Raw genomic sequence first — 17,695 nt, forward strand, 5'->3', positions numbered from 1 at the left:
GCAATCGAGTTGATAGATTCACTAGTCCAATCTGGCATACTTGCCTCAGGCATTCATTATTGTTTAGCCCTGCTGTAAGCTCAAAATAAATTGTTTCATTTTTTTTCGGCAATGTACAAGATCTTGAAAAATAGTAGTGATCTTTTACAGTGTGCAGACCTCCTTTGTATCCCTCTTACTAGTTTTTCCTCAGCTTTCAGCCATATTACACAGTGTTTATCAGATGGAGTTAGATCATTAAGATGAGCCTGTTGACATGTAAGCTCAGTAGCTGTTGAGATTAGACCCATGGCATTTTCAGGCTAAGCATGAAAGACCATTTTTGACCTTGAAAATTAAAGATCATGTGAAGTGGGTGACAGTTAAGTAAGGGGACCTTGAGTTGGAATTGCTATTGTATTTCAGTCACTAGGTTTACATGATGTTCCATAAAGACAAATGACAAATGACATGTTAGTCCAACTGAAATTGTACTGAGTTGAGTTTGCTGAAGTTGAACTAAAACACCTAGATAACACAGTTGGGGGTTGATTTATTATTTTATGTATACGCCTCAATCGGACCTGGACTACGTGTTATGTGCGCATGCTCCATAGTCCCTGCACTGGGCTTTGATCCAGAAGTCAAATAGCATAAATTCTTAGAAGAAAGCCAGGAAAAATAGAAGAAGAAGAGGAGGAAGGGAAGTAAACAAAACAAGATGAAGGTACCGAGTAAAGCATAAAGTATGTACAAAATGTACAGTGTGAAGAAGTTATCTATGTTGTCACCGTTTGACATGCAACCTGCTTGCTAACTTGTTTGGTATTTGACGTAATAGCAACTGGCTGAAAGTGGGCATATCGCCACCTACCATGGCAGTGCTGGACATACCTCAGTCATTAATCAATTCTCCCCCAGTGCTTGTATACTGGGACAAGGACAGTAGTCCAATGAAAATACCTAATCGCGCTATAACAGTAGGTCAGCTTAACTAAGAGGTTAAAAGCCACACAACCATAGTGTGAACCAAACGTTCAAGCATGCATTAAAACCACACACCTTAGCTCCATCAACATACAGGGTCATGTTGTGGCCGTTGTAAGTGGCCATCAGGTGAGTCCAGACGTTGGCTCTGTACCGCTGGTGGCTATAGATGGTGGTGGACTTGACGGCTCGGTCTGTGCGAAGCGTGAAGTAGAACCGTGCGTCTTTAATGCCGGCAGGTTCCACAGTGCGGATGCCTACCGACCAGCCTTTCTCACTCAGTGAATGGGAACAGTTGTCAAATACACCTATGAGAAAGGGGGAATTGGGGAAAGTAAAATATATTATTTTGGGGGGACATGCAAATATCATCCTGCAGAGTCAAAGGACAGCAACTTTTCAAATAGCCATTGCCCTTGGGGAAAATGACTAAATAAACACACAAACAAGCAATCTTTCTGAGTAATTGTAGTCGTGGGGACAACAGAGAGGCTGAGACACACAGATATATAGAGAGTGGAGAATAGACAGAGCCAGAGACAGCGGGAGAGAACAGAGAGGGGAAGGAGGACGGAGGTATTTCACTCAGCCAAGGCAAGGCCCTGATGTTTCCATCTGCTGTTGCAACAGACACACACAGATCCACATCTGCTTCCCAGATGTGTAACACTGGGACAGCGAGGGGTCAGGGAACCCCTTCACCCGCCTCAACGCTGTATGTGCATGTGTATATGTTTACATGCACATGTGTGCGTGAGTGTGTAAAGCGGGCAACTGTAGCAAAACATCCCCAAGGAGGTGAGCCAGTTTCATGGTTAAGCATTTAATTCAGTTAAGGGAAGCAGCGGTTAGGGGGATATAGCTTTGCCAAGTGAATTAGATTATACAGCACCACAAAATGTAATTACACAAATGCACTGGTATCAATCTATGCATATCTACAGTAACATCATTGATAAATAGTATAGTAATAGCATTTGGAGATTAAAAGTCAGCAGTTACATGCATTGTATTGCCAAATCTACAGTATATTACAATGTCATGTCCTGGGAAATACGCTAAATTGCTTTACACTGCACAGTGTAATGCAAGTACATTATTTAATGGCACATGAGGACACAACAGGAAGACAGCATTGTTTCAGTCAATCTCAAATTGATCTATAGCTGTCTGAGTTTCATGCAATGGCAGATGGTGAAAAAACTCTGCCAAAAAAGGGACAACTTTTATTTGCAAAAGGAAACAATAAGGTTTACAGGAAATGTGGTCTTTATGTTGTGAGACATTTGCACAACCGCACATTAATTCATGGCTACCATTCATCACCATTGTGGTCTAACTTGTTTACCATAATTCATAGGCTTTATTAGGTTAGGTACTTTAGTTTTAAAGCTGTGTTTTTGTGTGTGTGTGTGTGTGTGTGTGTATGTGTGTGTGTGTGTGTGTGTGTGTGTGTTTGTGTGTGTGTGTGTGTGCGTGTTTGTGTGTTTGTGTGTGGGGGGGGTTCAGGGCAGTGGAAGTTGCAGAAAACGCAACATTGACATAACAACACTGTCTACCATTTAAAACATGCTACCAAACAATAAGCTTGTTACAAATTCAGCAGACAGTGAGCAACATTAGCATTCACTTGGCATCACATTTCTGGCAATGTAAGCACAATATTCACTCTCATTCTGAGACCGCTTTAGTTTCCACTAACTCTTGGAGGGATTATTTAGTTCTTTAGCTGCTAAATAGTTCAATATGTTTAATGGCTGGTCACTAGCTTTATTTTGTTTTGTGCAGCGTAACTACGTGAGAACACATTAACATAACACCATCTACTGTAAAGTTGTAATGGTGAACATGCTAGCAAACAATTGGCTATTTTCACATTCAGCAGAAAGTGAGCAACATTAGCATTCACTTGGCCTTATGTTTCTGTCAATGTAAGCCCAATATTCTCTCTTTTTTTAACTTTCTTTCAGTTTCCACCAACTCCTGAGGAGAGTGTCTGGATATTTAGCTGCTAAATGCTTCACTATCTTCACGTCACTAACTTTCTTTGTCCGCTGTTTTGTGCAGCGAAACTAGGCGAAAACTTATTAATGTAACACTATCTACTGTCTAAAGTTGTAATGGAGAACATGCTAGCAAACAGTAAGTTAGTTACACATTCAGTAAACAGCTGGGGGCAGCGGAACTAGCCGAAAACACAGCACTGACATAACAAAACTGTCTGCCATCTAAAGTTGTAATGGCAAACATGTTTGCAATCAACTGGCTATTTACACGTTCAGCAGACAGTAAGCAACATTAGCATTTACTTGCCCTTTTGTTGCTAGCAATGAAATATTCACTCTCATTTTGAGTCTGTTTTAGTTGCCACCAACTCCTGAGGGGAATATCTAGTTCTTAAGCTGCTACATGCTCCACTATGTATACTCGCTATTCACAAACTTTGTTTGTCTGCTGATTTTCCGCACCAGAAAAGTTGCACTTGCAGTTTACATCCAAGTCACATTTTAATTAATAATTAATATGTAGTCTAAATTTAATAAGTTGCCTAAATTTGAAAAAAAAAAAAAAAAAAAAGAAAAAGAAAAAAGAAATCCACTTTAAAATCATATTATTTTTCAGAAAAATAACAACGTAATTTTACGAGAATAAAGCTATAATATAATGAGAATGAAGTCATACTTATATGGGAAAAAAATAATAATTTTATGAGAATAAAGTCGTAATTTTACAAGAAAGGGGATATTGTATTACAGATATAAACATATTGCCAGCAAACTATAAAACAGAAATGAGTGAACGCAGCCTCCTTGGCAACCACTGTTCCCTGTTCCTGTCGAGCCACACACAGTCAGCCAAGGCTGACTGTGGGTGCTACGTGTGGCACGACTTTATTCTCGTAAAATTCCGACTTTTCTTTCTCTTAATATTACAACTTAACTTACAACTCATAATATTCCGACTTTATTTTCCTAAAATTAAGACTTTTTTTCTGGTAAAATTACAACTTAATTCTCATAGAACTACGACTTTTTCCTAATATTACGACCTTATTTAATTTTTTATACGCAATGTGGCCCTAAAACACACATAGCACCACTGGAGGCTCTTTAAACCAGTTTTTGGCAAACTATTTGAACCTTGTACGGAATTGCACTCTTGTTGAGTTTGTCAATGTATTTGCCAATACTGGTCATTTTTATCGGCCAACTGCATAATCAGTTAGCACATTCGTATCGCCAAAACGCAGTAAAATAATGGCAGTGCATTTCATAGTAATGCAGCACGTATAGATATATAGAATCAGTGTCATCATTGTTGTTTGTCGAGAAGTGCACTTTGGACTTTCAGCATTTGGCAACACAAACAGTAACATAACAATAAAGAATGCAATGCACAAACAAATAGATTTATAAGATCATCAGTGACCATCAGAAGTCAAAGCAATGTTAGTGTCACGTCTGGCAGGAACAATGGGAGTTTGTTTTTCACTGTATTTGTCAGATTCCTTCAGGACACTACAAAGAGAAAGGCCCATGCCACAAAATGCCGCCCTCACATAAGGAAGCAATGAGGGGGGAAAAAAAGTTGAGTAATGGAGTCGGATCTTTGATCAGAGTAAATGTGAGCGGACGTAACAGTTTGTGGTCTCCCTCACTATCTGGACAGCTGTGGTGCTGCACCATAGCGCTTTTATCCTCTTCAATTTGTTTGATGTATGCGCTGTTCTGTCAAATGTGCAGCTTTTCAAATGTAATGTTGAGAAAAACAGGGATGTTCATCTTCATGTGAGGAGCTTGGTTGAATAAGGGTTTCATTGGATCGATAAAAGTGTCTGCAGCCATTGCTCGCAATCATTTGAAACCCACAGGCAAGCTAACGATGAGAAAAGAGACTGAATAAAAAACAACCTGGGAATTTTTATGGTCATGTATCTACGTATCTATTTAGAGACTGTGTCTTGAATAAAAAATTAATTTAGAAAACAAAAAGATGGCCTAAAACCATGTTGCTGTCTTCAGAAAATTCATTATGGATTATTGTGGAAGCTATTTGCTACTTCTTAACACTAATACAGAATCAAATTAGAATCGCTTATTTAATATACAGTTAAGTAAAGAAAAGTGTTAAACAACACCATTATCATTAATAATGTATTAATAATAGTGAGCATCATTATCATAACCATCCTGGAATCAGTACTGTGCCAATTTATGGGTATCCTATAACACTGTCATCATAATCACATTGTCAGTAGCATTATCCCATCATACTCATTATAATTGCACTATTGTTGTCAGTATTATTACTCCATTATAGTAATCATAATTATTAGTCTTGTCAGCAGGGGTGTAACCAGAAGCTAAAAAATGCCAAGGTCAAAGAGGTTAAATTATAGTAGGGTGGGAGTTTAAACCGGGACAATGAGAGCATGCTGTTTTGTAGCTGTGGTTATTATAGTTTTGTCTGTAATTTGGTCATTTGACGGCACATAAATGTTTGGTTGTAATTAATATGATTAAAAAATAATACAACAAAAACTGTATTGTTTAGCATTTTATTTCTTATGCTGACACCTGTCAGCAAGCACGCCTTGAAGCTGCAATTGGTAACTTTTATGAAAATAATTTGTCATATTTGCTGAAACTGTCACTACGTCCATACAGCAGCACATGAGACAGAAAAACATGCTCATCCTCTTTATCATAGTGCTTCTCATGGCATTTGCTTGAATTGATCACAGAACATCAAAAACAACCAGTCAGAGCTGAAGAGTCTCTGATGCAGCTGTCAATCATGTCAATACTGCTTGCAAACTGGGGTTGCACTATCAAACTCAGTTGCGCTGGTCAAATACAAAACAATTCTGTTACTGCATTGCCTATTTCTCTCTCGAATGTTTTCACAAATATATTTTAGTGTACTGTTTAATTGTAAAATGAGACTCCTGTTTGCTCTTGTCAGAGCTGAGGAGTCTTTAAAGCAGCAGTCAATCATGTTGACCACTGCTCATAAACTGCGGTCAAACTGTCAAACAAGGCAGAGCTTTTGAAAATGCATTAAGATTCTGTTCCTGCATTCCCTGTTTCTCACCTCAGATGTTTTCAGAAACAGATTTCAGTGCACTGTTTAGCTGTAAAATGCAAACATTGTCTCCAGCTGGTGGGTCGTGCTTAGTTTTTGCTTGTCTGTTTTCAACATAGCAGCCCTGTCTCAGGCTCATTTTACAGCTAAACTTTACACTAAAATATGTTTCTGAAAACATCTGATATGCGAAGCAGACAGTGCAGGAACAGAATCTTGATTCATATTTGATCAGCGCTGCCTAGTTTGACAGTATGACCAAAGTTCACAAGCAGTGACTGACATGATTGACAGCTGCATGAGAGACTGCTTCATTCTGATTGGTTGTTTTCATTCATGTGTGGTGGATTCCTGCAAATGCCAGTAAAAGCAGAGGAGGAGCCAGAAAAATAAACACTTAATCATACAATCTTGATATGATATGACTGATCCCTTAGATTTTTTGCCAAAAATTTTTAAGTGGACTTAATTTGAGAAGACAATTGAAGTAATTTTGTATTGTATTGTATTGTATTCAGCTTGTCTTCTAAAATCCAGTCAACTTAAAAAATTAAGGCAAACCAGACTCTTACTTTTAAGTTAAAACAAATAGTTTGTATTTTTGTAGTGTACACGCATGAATACAGACTGCAATAAGCTAATAATAGCCGATATATCAGCCGATATATTGGCCTGGCGCAGCTCTGGAAGCATACCTGTCTTGCATCTGATAACAACATGACCTCTGTGCCATCAGTGGCAGCTGACAATTGTCTGAGTGGCAACTGTCTGTGTCAGGGGGTATCAGAAATAAGACAGATAGATAGATAGATAGATAGATAGATAGATAGATAGATAGATATACTTTATTGATCTCAAAACTGAGAAACTGGGGATAAGTAATGTCCATTAAAAATGTCAGAGTCCAACCTGACATCCAATAATATCAAATGTGTCTACCCTACAGTCCAAATCCCAAAGATATTGCATATATAATCATACAAAATCAAACATACAAAGCTGAGCAATCCTCACATTTGAGACACTCAAAACAGTTTGGTTATTTTGCTTGATGAATGACTTCAATGATAAATGATTATCAAAACTGATGGTTGATTGTCTGTCATTCAGCTAAGCTATTAATCAGCAATGCCATCATGTAGTTCAGATCATTGCATTTCTTTCTGTCGTCACTGTCACCGTGTCCGTGGCAGAAACCAAACAGACTAAACCCTGGACGAACTCTTTTTGACCTTGTCGTGAACAGCAGCCTGCTGCAGTATCTTTTTCTTGGAAACCATTTAACACAAACTTCACACGGCACAAGAGATTGCTGGTAAAAGGGAAAACCCAAATGCTGTTAGGATAGAGTAGCCTACAGCTGTCACAAGCTATTTGCAACAACATGAGCCTTGTGTGTCAGAATTAAGTGGAGGCTACTTAAACAGAGGCAGAGAACAGGCAATAGCAGGCAGAAAGATGTTGGAGACATAAGGCAATACAGATGCTGGATATGCAGACATGTCAAACAGCAGAAACTGATAAATACACAAACAGATTGACTATGCAGAGGGTCACATCTAGAGCTTGACTTCATATGCTTTCATACTGGGACGGTGTGATTAGAGAAAAATAATAAAACAGGCCAATGGTTCCCAACTGGTTCAGCCACGGGGTCAAGATTTCTCCTTAGTCAATAGTTCAAGGTCCGCGCATTAGATAAATTACCACATGTTCAGTGTAATTTCACAAGTTGTTAACATGTTGGCGTAGTACACAAAGAAATGAAACGGCAAAAGTAAACAGAAACATCACCTCAAATTAGGGCTGTCAGTGTTAGGGTGTCAATCTGTTAATCGTGATGCGATTAGGGTCTACAATTAACACATTAATTTTTTTTCTTTAATGGCTGGCCAACATTCCTGTCTTTAAGAGGCTGTACCAGGCAGAGTTTTAAAGGTCGAGTGATGACGTTATCTGAAACTAGAAGAATTGAGGAATCCTTCGGTACCAACCACATTTCTCAGAAAGGAGGCAAAATAACACTTCAAAGTTACATTTTGGTGACAGAAAAATGGTATGGCCCTTTTACAGGGGCCCCTTGACCTCTGACCTCAACATTTTTGAATGAAAATGAGTTCTACGGGTAACTGTGAGTCTCCCCTTTACAGACATACAAACTTTGTGCAAGTCCAATGTAGTTTTTTGTTTTAATTTAATCGCTAATCAAGACAATCTGGTAAGGATTCAAAATAACGGAATTGAAAACGTGACTACAAAATGCAATTAACTGTGATTAACTATTGAAATTCTGCGATTAATCAGGATTTTAAAAACGAATAGTCAGCCCTATTCAAAATAAAAGCTCTGTCTCGCAAATTCAAAATAAAGTGATTTTTGTCAAACTTGCACATTCACGAGTCACTGGCAGTCCATTCAGAATGGACCACCTTTGGACCACCACCCACCAGTTGGGAACCACTGATATACATATCCCCCCATTGCTGTAATGGGGCATCTGTCTCAATGACAATGACTGTTACCAACTCTGAAGTGGCATAGCTTGGTTACATCGGTGCCCATGATATATTAGCAGTGTTCACCCACCTGCTATGACTGCCGGGTTGCTCTGCCCTCCCTCAGGCTTCACCCACAGCTCCAGGCTGAACTTGGACCTCGGCAGCTCCACCTCTGCAGCCGGTTTCAGCTTCAGCTGCTCCCGGCGCCCGCTGAAGTACAGGGCGGTCATCCAGGAAGGGGGCACCCTCGGCACGGGGCTGCCCCAGGGAGAGGCGCTCCCCAAGGGCAGGCTCGCGGGTGTATCCGCCTCTTCCACCTCCCCGGAGTAGTCCTCGGTAACGTCCTCCAGGGTCCCAGTCGAGGACTGCTGGTCTCCATCTTCCTGTTGGAGTCTGTAAAGAACCTGGAGCCCTCTGGAGTCTGTTGAACTGTCGGGGAAAACTTTCTCCCAGCTGGAGTTGCCGTCTTCGTCGTTCGAAAACGTCCCGCCGAGGCTGCGGGTGAACCTGTGGCGGAGGGCGCGAGGGGACTGCGCGTGGCCGGAGGAAGAGGCGGTCTGCCCGGCGTCTTTAAGTAAAGACATCCCGGGCGGTTGTGTGGTGTTTTCACTGACATTATTCGTCTCTCTGTTGTCGTTTGTGGAGCGTTTTTCATAGAACCGTCCTGGCAATGAAGCGTAGTCATCCCCAGCTCCCACCGCCACATCCTCCGCTTCTCCCCAGCCTCGCTTCTCCTCCCCCGCAGCAGCGACCCGGCTCAACCCGGTGTCAAACCTGCACCCTCCCGTACAAACCGCAGGAGCGCTCCTGACAGTGTACAGCTCTCTCCGGATCGTGTGCGTCCGCGGACGAGCCGCTGGAGGGCGGTGTTGGGACGGAGAGAGGGAGCGGGGTTGCCGCCGGGACCTCCAGACGCCGGAGACGGTGCAGGGTTCACCTGCTAGCCTGGAGAGCTCACGGTCTGCCCGCCGGGCCATGTCGCGTTTGTACCGGCTGAGTGCGTCCGAGTTGACCGGGCTGAGCAGCCACGTGTTAGTGATGAGGACGAGGAAGATTGCCAGTAGTCTGATCAACAACATTGTGTCAGGTTAGGTAAGGTATTTGGCGGGGTTTTGTTGAAGATAAGAAGAAGAAAAAAAAAGATTGTAGCTCTTAAAAAGTCTGTCTCTGGTTTCCAGGTCAGCAGCAAGAGGTCTCACACCAGACTTTAGATTTATTTGCGCACATTTAAGAGAGGTTTGATGGCGGTTTTTGGAATAAAAATTAATCTATTTTGGTAAACAAATTATGAATAATCAAATAAAAACTATCAGTGCATTCCAAAGAGATCAAACTAATATATCACATTCAAAGTTTCTCACGTGAACTTATTGCATATTGAGGTTTTCAGTATATGTTTGGTAGTAATTTTGAATAAAGTTGAAGTTTAGTTAGAATCAGATCTTCAGCTAAATTAATCTAAATCCTGTTTTGGCGCAGCTGCAGTGGATCTCCACACTCCTGCACTTTGCGCGGACCTTTGGTTGCAAAGCTTTGCCTCCTTTCCATCCGTGTCTGCAAAATATCCGCAGCCTCTGTCACTTTGTTTGTTTACAAGTAGAAAAATAATGTCCTACTACTTCTGTCTGTCTCAGTAAGCCTGTGAGGTAAAGAAACTATTTTTAAACGTCACCAGGCTGATTTAAATTTTGAAATAAACAAACAGAATTAATTAATGACTAAGGAAATGTTCCCCTAGTTTAAAAAACAACCATATTTGAAATTGCATGAATAAATCAGGTGAAATGAGATCATTTCACTCCATGCTGACTTTGCACAAAGCCTCTTTTACCTGACCACTGCGGCATCATTTAGTGCGTCCTTGTTCCAAAATATGGCTGCAAGGTGAATCAGAGTAATAAGGAGGAGGAAAAAAAGTCACTCCAGAGGCAAAGTGAAGTGCAGTGCAAAGTGCCAGCCCTAAAATAGCTGTCCTACTTGTTGAGCAGAAGCTTTCCTATAATTTCTGAGAGAAGACATCAAAAATATTAGTCCATTAAATCATGGTTCGGCGTCTGCGCGTCAGCTCCTCTCGGTTTTTGTTGTGCGTCTGTGTGCGCTTCAGAGAGCGACTTGCTGCTCCTCTGCACCGGTCCATGCAGTAGTAGTAATATCCTCCTCCATTCACTCCTCCATCTCTCTCTCTCTCTCTCTCTCTCTCTCTCTCTCTCTCTCTCTCTCTCTCTCTCTCTCTCTCATTCTCTCGAGTCCAAAGGGTTTTTTTTCCTCTTTTTTTTTATCAGGGAGCCCCTGCCCGCCCTGACATCACCGGTAGGGGAAGTGCGGTTGAGGTGGTGGAGGGGAGGGTTGGAGGGGGGGGCCTTGCTCCCTTGCCTCACACTTGTGTTTTACAAGGGAAATCCTCTCCTCATTCTCCTCCCAAATCCAGGGCTGTACATCCCTCTGATGCACAGGAGTAAAAGGAAAGAGATTGTAAATTTAAAAAAAAAAAAGTATTTATTATTCTTGTCCTGATCTCATCCATTTATCCATCTCTAGTCGAGGAAGAAGAATTCAGAACTTCGATTTAAGTAGATGTCGCAATACAAGAATGTAAAAATCTTCATTTTTAAGTAATAGTCCATTTTAAAAAATAGTAATAGTGAAATTCAGTGGTGGAACATACTGAAAAAAGAAAATTGTTAACCATCTTAAAATGACGACTTCAATCGAAGCACATAAATGAATTCAGTTCTTCTCAAATCAAGTTAACAAGTTCCATTAACACAACTGCTTTGAAACTGAGTTGAGGAAACTTAATTCATTTGTGTGTTAAGTATTTTGTTTTTAAATGTTTTTTTGAAAATTTTAAGACTGTGTACTTAAGTATTTACACTTCATTCCACACCACTATTTCAGATTTAAATATTGTTTTTTGCTTTACTTATGTGACAGCTTTCACTAGTAAGGGTGTAGGTTTTGTTTTTTTGTTTTCACAGCATTGGGGGAGGCACACATATATAACTGGACGTTTGGGAGTCCTCCCCCTTGGAAATTTTGAGCGTCACTTTGTTTCCTGCATTCTGGTGAATTTTTATGCATTATTTTTTGGCTTTTTGCATCAATTTGTGATGGAATCTAATAAAAGCCCTCTGCTGCTGTCATGTTTTTACTGGGGAGGCACATGTTCTAAATAATGAGGGGGACATATGTCCCATGCATACGAATTAAATTATCTCCACTTAAACCAACTATAACTGTTAAATTTCATTTACACATGAATGCATCACTAATAATTACTATCATTATAGGTGTACAAATGATATGACATTTTTTTACATTTTATTTTTACTTTTTATACTAAAAGTTAATTTTGCTAATATTTACTTTACGTATTTGACATTGTTAGTGCAGGACGTTTACTTGCGATAGAGAATTTTTCTAAAGCATTATAACTTTTATTATAATATATTTGATTTGAGTACTTCTACAACCATGGCAAAATGTTGTAAAGCAGAACTGTACACACTCTGAATAATTTTTTGGGCAAAAAAATAAATAAATAAAATAACGCAATGGTTTGTATCAGTCTTTTTCAACTGAAATCATGTTCAGCCAAAGAACTAAAATTAGTTAGGGGTATTATCTTTTCTTCTACAATCAAAGGTACTTTTAATAAGGTGCTCACTTAATAGTTGGTAGCATAAAAACTTTTTTTCTATTTTTCCTTTTTCTTTCTTTCTTTCTTTCTTTCTTTCTTTCTTTCTTTCTTACTCACTTACTTTCTTTCTTTCTTTCTTTCTATTGTCTGTTACCTGCCAGGGGACCACAGATATAAATTAGCAGTCCTGCTATCTCATGATGTTCATTAATAATCAGTGTCCCTTTTAAATAAACATTAAATCAATAAATAAAATAATTTGATTAATTAGAAAAATTAACTTGTTCTAATTTTTTTCATAAAAGCAATTGAAAGTGTTTGAAACTTCAGTTTTGTTTTCACTTAATTAACATGAATTTGAGTTTAAATTTAGCACAATAATAAGCTGGTGTTATTATAAACATTATAATGTCAACACAACCTATTATTGAATTGAATAATATAATATTGAATTATTTAAACTAATGCATTTATGTGTAAGCAGCACTTTCATTTTACTGTTGGTCAAGCTGGAGCTAAACTGGTTTTTAATGGAATGGAAGAAACAAAAAAAGTACTTGCGAATGAAATGTGGTGACAGAAGTATAAATATACTGAATGAAGTAGAAATACCTCAAAATCGTATTAAGTACAGTGATTGATTTAATGTGCTGAGTTTCATTCCACCACTGTCCGTGTCTTCTTAATGGGACGCTCTGCTGTCAGCCTGGCAATGGATGAATGATGGTGGAGGTGGCTGAGATCGGGGTGGAGGGGTGTTTGCTCCTGCTACAGTAACAGAAGTGTGTTTGATCTCTCCTTTGCTCACTGTCTTTCTTCTCATCTCTCTCTCTCTCTCTCTCTCTCTCTCTCTCACACACACACACACACACACACACACACACACACACCAAAGTGAAGGAGGTGAGGTTTGAGTAACCCTCCTTCCACCCCTGTTTCTCTTTTTCCTCTCCCCTTTTCCTCCCTCCCTCTCCTTCTCTTGCACTATCCATCTCACTCACTCATGCTCTGGCTCTCTTCACTGGTACAACACAGACAGGCACAACATCTGTCTCGCACATGAAAAAGGTTTTTTTGTCAAGCTTTTTATCATCCAAATATGCTACCTGCCTTATGCGGAACTCTCATGTGGGCCGAGCTAGGCCTGAAAAAAAAAAAAAAGAACAGGGATAGGAAGCGTCGGGTAAGATGGGAGAATAAAAGCAGGGAAAAAGTAATAAGAAGTATATAGAAATGCATAAAGTCTCTAATAGACTAATAACAAACGTGCAAAAAAAATGGAAAAATGGCCTGAAAAAAATCTTTAAAAAGTATAATAATTCTTTAAATAATTTTAAATATGATAAATATATGTGTATACAGAGACAGATAGATTTGGACATTTGGATCTGGACATTTTTCCCCTAGCTTTTTTTCTTTTGAGTCGTATGTCCATATTGACAAAAGTTTAAACATATACATTTTTGTGTGCGTGATCTAAACTAACTGAACTAAAATTAACTCCAGCGGTTAGCCAATAACCCAGTTTTATACATCCAAAGAACAGCAATTCTATTGGGGGACCATGGCCCCTCTGGCGCCCTCCTGGAGGTGCCACTGGTTGTTTGACAAAACAACTCTTAACTCAAGGTCCACTTACTTATCTTCTCTGGAGATTTCTACCTGCTTTACTGCATGACTTAATGGTGGAAATGTCATGGTGCTTCCTTTCCCAACTGTGCATCGTTGGTTGTTCTTCTTTCTGTTTTATGGCAGATGCAGCTATTGCTTTTGAGGTTCCACCTTCTTCACCGGAAGCATTGTTACTCTACATCTCTGACCTTTCCATGTGGTAAAAAAAAAAGGAAAAGACAAAGAAAAAAAACATTATAAAGTTACAGAAGCACCTAATGTCCTGACTGTTTGTAGCTTCAAGCCAAGCTGTGTGGTGTTTTTAGTAGCTTATCATATAGGGATTAATATTTGGACTCATGAATAATACTTGGAAACATTGCTTTTGGCGCATCGTGCAGGCCCTCCTAACTCAAAAGACAGGTGCTCCCACTGAGATGTTTCCAGACACTGCAAACAAAACCTATAGTGCTGATGTTGAAAGTGCTATAAAACTTTTATAGTTTCAATATTCTGTCATCTGCTTGTAGACGTTTGTTTTACCACTTGATGTTTTTTCAGGGTAAACCTTTTTGCAAGATATTGCAACTGTGTTCATGCATATGACATGCAGACAAATTCATTCATGTATTTAAACATGATGCAGCCACTCATTATTTAAAAAAAAACTGGCTACAGCAGGCAGCTGCTGCCGTTCCACACCTTCTGAAACGCTTCCCCTTCGTCCCGCCTAGACCCCAGTATTTTTGTCAGGCTCAATTTGCAAACAGGGCCCTGGCTCGAGGCTGGAGATGGAGATGGAGGAGGAGGCCGCTGGCAGTTATGGCAGGGGCCCCCGAAGGGGCAAAAACGGTTCCTAAAGAGTGGGAGGCAGGAATTCCACAATCCTAGCCTGCCTGACTGAGGGATCTGCCTGCTAAACATTCAGCTTTTTCTGCTGGCGAAGTGCCCTTTGAAATCCAGCTGCAACTGTGTTGGGGGAAAGAAAAAAAGGAAACAAGAGAAATAGGAGGGGTGGGTTTAAGAGAAGCAACAAAAAAGGGAGGGAAGGGGAGGATGAAGGAGAAGAGAAAGAGAGGAAGAGAACGGTGTGTGTGTGTGTGTGTGTGTGTGTGTGAGAGAGTGTGTGTGAGTGAGAGAGAGTCTGAATGGGCGTGCCCCACCAGGGCCTCACCCCCCGCTGTAAAGGACCTCCACAGATTATCCTTCATCTGAGCTTGTCGGTCTTGACCCCACCAACCCTGAGGCTGAGGCCCACTCTCTGTCTTCCCCCCTCTCTCTCTCTCTCTCTCTCTCACACACACACACACACACACACACACACACTTTCTCCCACTCACTCACTCATTCATTTCTATATACACCCTCATTATTTCCTCCGTGTCACTCACTCTTTCTCTTTCACGTCTCTGCCGCTCACTAACCTCCAACGCACCAACACCGCTGACCCTACAACTCCACCCCACCACACACACACACATACACACACACAACCTAGTTCCTCATGCAAAAGACGGGGGACCCAATGGGAGAAAATCCAGGCTGATGTGCAGGACAAATGAGGAGGGGAATAAAGAAGAAAAGGGGAAAGGGAAAGACAGCGAGCTTTTCAGCACCGCTGGTATAAAATAGCAGGGGGGGCAAATGCAACACAGTGTATATATAGTAATGTAGGTGTTTGGCTCAAAGGATCTCATTCAGAGTCAGTTGTTGCATGGATATGTAGCAGTTAAGGTGATCAAATTATGAGCTATAACTGATGTTTGTGTCTGATGTTATATGCAATTTGCACTTCTTAAAATCTTGGTTCATTCCATTATTAATTATTTATTTGTGCATCCCTGCTATTAATCTGCACTGCATGCATGGGTGGAAAATGAGATATTAGGCCCCTGGGCACAGACATGCAGAAGGCCCCACCACCTCTCCTACACAGGAGCAAGACTATAGTTTTTTGTTGTTGTTTTTCCATCTCTTTATAGCAGTTACTCTCTGAGTTTTTTGTCTCTTTGTGTCTCTTAGTGGTCATTTTAAGTCTCTTTGTGGTAACTTTGGGTCACTTCGTGGTAATTTTGTGTCTCCTAGTGGTAATTTTGAGTCTTGTTGTAGTTGCTAAGAGCTGCTTTATGGTCATTTTGTATCATATTGTAGTCGTTAAGCATCTCTCTGTGGATTAGAGTCTCTAGTCGTTTTGTTTCTCTTAATGGTTATTTTTCAGTCTCTATGTAGTTGCTTTGGGTCATTTTGTGGTCTTTTTGTGTAACTTTGTGTTTGCGTTGCCCCTTTTGATAGTAAATCTCTGTGTGCTTCTATGCAGCTGTTTTGCATCTCTTTGTAGTCTTTTTCTGTATCTTTGTAGTTCTTGTGTTTCTCTTTGTACTGATTTGTCTCTCCTTGTTCTTGCTTTTTGTCTCTTTGAAGTGATTTTGTGTCTCTGTAATCAGTTTGAATCTCTTTGTAGCTGCTTTGGATCACTCTGTGATCATTTTGTTTCTCTTTGTGGTTGTTTTACCCCATTTTTTAGTTGTTGTGAGTCTCTGTGTGTATCTTTGCAGCTGCTTTGCATCTCTTTATGCTTTAGTTCCTATGTGGTTGTTTGTCTCTTTGTAGTCATTTTGTGTCTCATAGTGGTCATTTTGAGTCTTCTTGTAGTTGCTTTGGATCACTTTGTGGTCATGTTGTTTCTCTCTGTAGTTGCTTTTCCCTTTTTTATAGTAATTTTGAGTCTCTGAGTCTCTGTGTAGCTGTTGCGCATCTCTTTGTGGTCTTTTTGTGTCTCTTTGAGGTTGTTGCACATCTCTGTGGTTTTGTATCTCTTTGTAGTTGTTTTGTGTTTTTCAGTTGCCATTTTGAGTGTCTTCGCATTTTTTGCATTTGCTTTGGGTAATTTTGTGGTCTTTTTTTTGTTTTTGTGTTTTTTTTGCTCGCTGTGAGTCTCTGTGTCTCAGAAGCATTTTGCTTTTTATTTCTCTCTCTCTTTTTTTAGTCATTTTATTATTCATTTGGTGTCCCTGCGAGATACATTTTGCCATTGAAGGCCAGGGTGGCCCCTGACACTTTGGGCCCCAAGGCCTGTACCCACAAGGCCTGTTCAGTAATCCATCCATGGCTGTACATTATCAATCTAAAATCCATCATATTCATATAGTCATATTTATAGGTATGTAAAGATAAAAAATATATATATAAAAAATAAATACATTTTTCCCAATTTGTAGTTTGATAAGTACTTATATGATTCACATTTTAAAATATTTTAAATGCAATTAGACTGAAATGTGCAGTGTCAGCATACTGACTTTCCATACCATATTTTTGAGTTATACATTAAATTTAGCCCAGTATGATTAACCTGTGCAGCACATAGAAAGACATCTCATAGTACACGGTGGTCCTTTCCAGGGAACTTACTCCTCGATGCATCCAGTAATTTTCCCCTTGCTGAAAACCTTACTACACATCCTAACTGGGCTCCATAATGATACATATAAACTTCTTCCACAAACAAAAACATGGGAAAATCCATGTTGCGCGTGCCTACATGGAGCACCCCTTTATTTGTCCACGCGGAGGTAAAAATGGAAAAGCAAGTAGCAGTCTGGATAAACTGTGAGCGTGAATACGTTAGTGCTCCTTAGATTTTATTTGCAGAGCTGCAGGTGGATGTTTGAATGACACGACACTTGTTTTTCTTGGCCAGGCAGCTGGCTGGCTGCACTTTGTGGAGGTGACCTACCTGCTTGTTTTTGATGTAAAGGCAATATCATCTGGGGGGACTGAAATCATAATATTTAGAGGATATTCAAAAGGAACTTATGTGTCTGGTGCTCTATATGCTTTGAGGTACATTTGATCTTAGAAGACATAATGTTTATGTATATAATTCTATAATTTC

General features: G+C 39.9%; 1 protein-coding gene across 1 annotated transcript in view; it reads right to left on the minus strand.

Moving 5' to 3' along the window:
* Window positions 1–10,691, minus strand: part of pappa2 (pappalysin 2) — a 101,187-nt gene extending 90,496 nt beyond the window's left edge. The window contains exons 1-2 of the mRNA XM_042497715.2: window positions 8,638–10,691; window positions 1,042–1,274 (exon numbers count right to left, since the gene is read on the minus strand). Coding sequence (XP_042353649.2) covers window positions 1,042–1,274; window positions 8,638–9,628 — 1,224 coding nt within the window. The 5' untranslated portion in view covers window positions 9,629–10,691. The remainder of the gene's footprint in view (window positions 1–1,041; window positions 1,275–8,637) is intronic.
* Window positions 10,692–17,695: the final 7,004 nt, after the last annotated feature.

Source organism: Plectropomus leopardus, chromosome 12, assembly GCF_026936395.1.
Source record: "Plectropomus leopardus strain MGB_pleo_1.0 chromosome 12, ASM2693639v1, whole genome shotgun sequence".
Lineage (NCBI taxonomy): Eukaryota > Metazoa > Chordata > Actinopteri > Perciformes > Serranidae > Plectropomus > Plectropomus leopardus.